The 5,181-nt window shown below is 67.1% G+C and overlaps 1 protein-coding gene across 3 annotated transcripts; it reads right to left on the bottom strand.

Moving 5' to 3' along the window:
• Positions 1 to 6: 6 nt before the first annotated feature.
• Positions 7 to 4,808, bottom strand: LOC113941206 (collagen alpha-1(I) chain-like). Of its 3 annotated transcripts, none has more exons than XM_027632365.1 (4): positions 4,399 to 4,808; positions 2,373 to 2,634; positions 1,445 to 1,575; positions 7 to 1,338 (listed from the first exon to the last, which is right to left on the bottom strand). In XM_027632365.1, exons 3-4 carry the CDS (start codon positions 1,558 to 1,560, stop codon positions 789 to 791), a joined length of 666 nt encoding a protein of 221 aa, XP_027488166.1. In that variant the 5' UTR covers positions 1,561 to 1,575; positions 2,373 to 2,634; positions 4,399 to 4,808; the 3' UTR covers positions 7 to 788. The 3 variants fall into 3 exon arrangements, with proteins under 3 accessions (XP_027488166.1, XP_027488165.1, XP_027488167.1); XM_027632364.1 differs by lacking the exon at positions 4,399 to 4,808 and adding an exon at positions 2,907 to 3,717; XM_027632366.1 differs by lacking the exon at positions 2,373 to 2,634.
• Positions 4,809 to 5,181: the final 373 nt, after the last annotated feature.

The following is a 5,181-nucleotide window of genomic DNA, read 5'->3' as shown; positions in this document are numbered from 1 at the left end:
GCCTCGAGCCTTTCCAGCCTGACACCTGGGAGAGGCTCTGAGCTGCCCTGGGTGGATCGATGCTTTCCACTGAAAACAGCGGAAAGGGAGGAATTCCCCTGCTGGTTCCAGCTCCTGTGCCCTATGCCAGCTCCTCTGGCCTTCACCCATTTCCCAAATTAGCTACTTCCCAAAACAGCAGCAGAACCCAGCGGGGCACAGCCGTGGGTGCTCGGTGCATTCCTGTCCTGGTGGGAGGCAGCTCTGCTGCAGATCCACGGGGGTCTGAGTGCAGCACTGGCAGCCCCCAGGGCTCCCCCAGGGAAAACGTGGGATTCAAGGTGCAAAAGGCCCGGGTTTGGCTCCTCCCTGCACCCCTGACTCTGTGGTTACCCATCCTGGGGAGCACCCGGCTCCCACCGCCCACGGCAGCACCAACAGAGGGGAACAGCCACAGAGAAACCAGGGATTGGTGTTCTGGGATGAGGGATGGGCAGAGGAGGGAACACGAACATGGGAGGGCAGCTCTGCTTCAGCAGGAGCTGAAACATCTGCTTGTTTCCTGCAGCCATTGCAAAAAGCAAGAGTCTTGTTCTGGAAAGTCATCCTCTTCCCCAGAAGTTGTGACTAAAGCTGATCCCTTCCCAAATGTTGGATATTAAAAATGTCTGTTACCCAAAGAGCAGAGTTTTCAACCTGAACAGGGCTCTGGGAGCGAGTCCTGCTCAGCCCTGGCGTTCCAAGCTCCGCTGGCCAGAGAGGGGGGATAAATCAGAGGGTGGGAGAGGAACAGAGCAATTCCAACAGCCTCAACAAGAGAAACAGCCCCAATAAGAGAAACAGCCCCAAAAGCGAAACCCAGTGCCCATGACGGGAGGAAACGCAGCCCCACACGGCACAGAGGAAGGAGAAATCAGATGCTTGAGCAGAAAATGGGGAAGAATCTGGTGAAGTGGCCCCTGGTGTTGACAGTTGGGGCCATGGGGGGCTGAGGGGCTCAGGAGGTTCCCCACAGGGTCAGGGTCTGTTTTGGGGGGGATGTGGCAGCTCCCTGGGGTCCACTGGTCTGCAGAGCTGAGGTCACAGCCCTGGGACACAAACAACCCCCCTCTGTCATCTGGAACACCCCAAAAAGCCACTCGCTGAGTCCACACGAGCTCGTTGCCCACGAGCCTGGAAATGGGGGTCACAGGGGGACCATCCCGAGGGTCCCCACACACCTCGAGGCCGTTGACTTGCTGGAGGACCTGGCACTGCTGCCCCTCAGGCCCGGCAGCGCCGCGGAGCTTCTCCAGCATGGCCGAGAACAACCTGCTGGCCACGCTGGTGCAGAAGGCGTCCGAGCCATTGATGAACTCCCTGGAGGGGGGAAAAGGTTGGGAGAACGGGCACGGATCCACCACCCTCCCCTGTGTGACCCCCAGCCCCACGCTGCTCCGGGCAGGAAGGGGCACCGGGGACTCACCAGGGCTGGTTCTCCAGCCAGTCGGCCAGGAGGCAGCGCAGGCTCCGGGGGAACTCTGGGGAGAGGCTGCTGAACTCCTCCTGTGGCATGTGGGACACGATGTTCCAGAGGGACATCTTGGGAACAGTCACCTGTGGGCAAACAGGAGAGGGGATGGGAGCGGGGTCGCTCAGGCAGCCCCCAGCCCAGCTCTGGGGGGGTCGAGGGCTGACAGCCCCTCAGGGAGGGGGGCGAGAGCTGTTGCCCGTCCCTCTGCATCTGAACCTGCTCCTCCAGCAGGTCGGGGCTGCTGGGGGGGAGGAGGAGGAGGAGGAGTGGGAAGACTAATCCAGGATCAGCCTCTTGGGCAATCCTGAGCAGGCAGGAAGGCCACTTGTGCCTCAGTTTCCCACATCTCTGTGGAATCCCACAAGGTGGGTGTCACACAAGGACACAAGGATGGACGGGAGAAGTGCTGCTGGACTTGGCACAGGAGGGTTGGGAGAGCCAGAAGAATGTGAAACCCTCTGGGAGCGGGAGGAGTGTGAACTCCCCCTGAGCGTGGAGAGGCTGCTCTGCCAGGGTGGTCTCACCCAGGGTGAGACACCCTGGTTGTCCCTCAAAAACTCCTCAGCTCTCCCCCATGAGGAAGGCCCCTTCCCCAGCTGCCCCGGTGGTCTCCACAGCTCATGGAAAACACGAGAAGGGCTGGAATGAGGCACCAGATAGGAAACTGCACACGGAAGGTCTGGGCTGGGGGGGGGTGTCACAGTCCCACCATGCCCCAAGCTGGAACCCCAACAGTCCCACCCCGGCCCCTCAGCGGTGCCGACGTCCTGCCCACCCCATCCCTCTTCCTGGCAGCTCCCACCCTTCCTCCCACCACGCTCACACCCTCCAGCCCCCACTGCAGCCCCGGCTGGCGAGGGGGGTCCCCACGCAGACGCACCTCGCTGCCGGTTCCGTGGCAGCGGCCGGGGCCGAGGCCTGATCCGGCAGCAGATCCCGCAGAGCCGGTGTCTCACAGCCCTGCCGAGGGGCCGAGGCACCGGTGGGACCCCGGCCAGCCCGTCCACCCAGGCCTGGCTCCTCGTCCCCGAACGCAAACAGGGGATCGCGTCAGGTGCCCCCGCGGGCAGCGCGTTCCCCACGGGCCTGGGCCGCGCGGCGAGAGCCGAGGCGGAGGTGGAGCTGAGAGACTCCGAGAAACCCTGCGAGGGGAAGGAAGCCAAGCCAAGGCGTCACTGGGCAACGTCGCAGCCGGCGCAAACAACCGCCCGCGGCCTTGGCACCGAGCAGGAGCTCCCTGGGATGGTGGCGGTGTGGTGGCCCCCGGGGTCCTGCGCTTCCCGTGGGATCAGCCCTCCCGGACCCCCCCATGAGGCTCCATGGCGGCCGGAGCCTGACGCCTTCCAGAAATGCTTTTGCTTTCGGCTCCGGGCCCGCCCCGAGCAAACAGATCCCGGTGATTCACCCCACACACGCACGGCCCCAGGGACGAGGTTACTCCGGAGCGGTCATTGCCCCGTGGGAAACGCAGCCACCGATGCCGGGAATGCTGCTGGGCTCTCCCCGCTGCCCCAGTGGGATCTTGGCAGGAGGGAGAACCAGCCTCTCCTTTTGCCACTCTCGAGGTGTAATCGCCATCCTCCTCCTCCCCCATTAAACCTGTATTTCTGCTCAGCCCTGGGAGGCAGCTGCTGGCTGGAAGCACCAACTTGGAGTGTAATCCAGGCATGCCTGGATCTGCTGAGAGTCTGCAGGAGAAGCCACCTCCTGCTCCCTCCTCCCCCAGCCCAGGAGGAGCTGGGGTGGGGGGGACATGCCTGTCCCCTCCCAGCATCAGTCACAGCAGCTCCTTCAGCTCAGCCTTCCTATCCTAATTTCCGTATTTTCCTCTTCTTCTTCTTCTACAGAACAGCCTTTCCTGGTTCCCTCCTGGGGGGAACCTCCCGCGGGGACCCTCCTCCAGGTCACTCCAGCAAAGCAGCCTCCTTGGCAGCTTCCAGCCCCACACCTGCACCAACTGCAGGTGCATCCACTGTGGATGCACCCCGAGCCTCCCGGTCTCCACCGGGCTCGTGCCCCCCAGGAGTCACCCCCAGAGAGGAGGCTCCACCGCCCGCTCCCCCTCCCCAAGTCCCTCGGCGCAGCCACTTTCACTTCCTCCTCCACACGAGGGGCTTCACCTCCCTGGGGGGGTCCGGGGGTCTCCCAGATGGGAAGGTCGGGTAGGAGGAGCCCGGACATGGGGCTTTTCCAGATGCTCAGGACACCTGGGCTCTGCTCTGGCCGAGCACAGGACACGGGACCTTGTGGGACATCGGTGACGGTGCCACGGGGAAGACACCGCAGAGCCCACGTGGTGCCAGGGGCTTCCCACAGCTGACCGCGCTCAGGCAGTGAAAGCTCTCGCGGTGCAGAGGAAGAGGAGCGGGGGCCTTCTCCTTGTGGCCCAGCCCAGGGTGACTCACGGCGCGGGGAATCCGGGCTGGACCCACTCTCGGCCCAGGAACTCGCTGTCGGGGTCCCACCGGCGGGACGGGGGGTGGGGGGGGTCTGGCGCTCCCCGCCGCAGCCCCCGGCGGGTGTTGCTTTGCCCCGCGCACCCTCCGCCCCCAGACACTGGGGTGCCAGGACAGGGGTGCCAGGACAGGGGTGAGGGACTGTTGACTGGGGTGAGCTGCGTTTCCACCCGCGCGGCCGATCCAACCTCGACGGTGCCGGTTCCAGAGCCCCTTCCCCGTCCCACCCGAAACACCCCCAGTGCCGGCTGACAGTTCGCTCCGCTCCCCGCCCCAGAGACCCCCGCTCAGCCCGACACGCTGCCCGGACCCCCACCCGCCCCCGAGCAGCCTCCCCCACCCCGGAGACCCCCGTTCCCCCGCCCGCCAGCCCGGCGCCCCTGCCCGAGTCCCGGGGCGGGGCGGGAGGTGCCGGGCGGCGAAAGAGCCCCCGGTCCCGGCCTCCGTTACCTGGCGGGAGCCGCCGCGGGCGGGGGGCGGCCGGTGCGGCCGGTCCCCGCGGCCTCTCGCTCAGTGCATGGCGGCGGCGGGCGCGGCCGGTCCCCGCGGCGGCCCCGCTCCGCCGGGAAGCGCCGAGCACAGGAAGGGGGAGGAGACCTGCGGGAGGGGCGGGAGGGCACCGGGGCCGGGACCCGGACTAGCCTCGGCAGGACCCGAGACCCCCGGACCTCCCCCCCGAGGGGCTGTGGCCTCACACCCGCCCCGTATCCGCCCCCACCCACTCGTGACTCCACTCTTGCCCCATATCCGCCCACTCGTGTCTCCGCTCACGGCCCCACTCTTACCCCCTGTTTCTCCACCGGTGACCCCACACCCGCCCCATCCGCTGTCCCATTCAGCCCCCGCTCACTCGTGCGCCCCCCGCCCCATCTCTGACAGCCGCCCCCGCTCCTGCCCCAATCCGGTTCCCCCTCGCTGCCCCCCCAAGCTCCCCGCCCACCCCCGCGGCTGCTCCCGCACCGGGCCAGCCCCGGTCCCGTGTCCGCGCCGTGCCGGGTGCCCCGGGGCCGGGCCGGTGGTCCCGGGCTGCACCTGTACCCCCCGGTTCGAGCCCCGGTCCCCGCCCTGGGGTCCGAGCCCGCGGCCAGTCCCGGGCTGCGCCCGCTCCCGCTCGCCGGTACCGGACCGGGGACGGGAACCGTGGCTGGGAGAGGGGGGGTGCTCGTCGCTTGGGCGGGGGGTTCGCTGCTTGGGGGGTTCCCACGCGGGGGCCGAACGGGCCAATTGGTCGGA

This window comes from Corapipo altera, unplaced genomic scaffold (genome assembly GCF_003945725.1).
Source record: "Corapipo altera isolate COAL_440 unplaced genomic scaffold, ASM394572v1 61108, whole genome shotgun sequence".
NCBI classification, from domain to species: domain Eukaryota; kingdom Metazoa; phylum Chordata; class Aves; order Passeriformes; family Pipridae; genus Corapipo; species Corapipo altera.
Note: the sequence above shows the minus strand (reverse complement) of the source record. Positions and strands in the feature narration are given on the sequence as shown.

Excerpts from the sequence above, each read along its gene's own strand:
- LOC113941206 (XM_027632364.1), bottom strand. The coding sequence starts at position 3,266 with ATGCTGGGAGGGGACAGGCATGTCCCCCCCACCCCAGCTCCTCCTGGG. Across the intron at positions 2,635-2,906 it reads CCTCGTCCCTGGGGCCGTGC|GGTTTCTCGGAGTCTCTCAG; the intron begins GTGTGTGGGGTG and ends TTCCCCTCGCAG. Across the intron at positions 1,576-2,372 it reads GCCACGGAACCGGCAGCGAG|GTGACTGTTCCCAAGATGTC; the intron begins GTGCGTCTGCGT and ends GTTTGCCCACAG.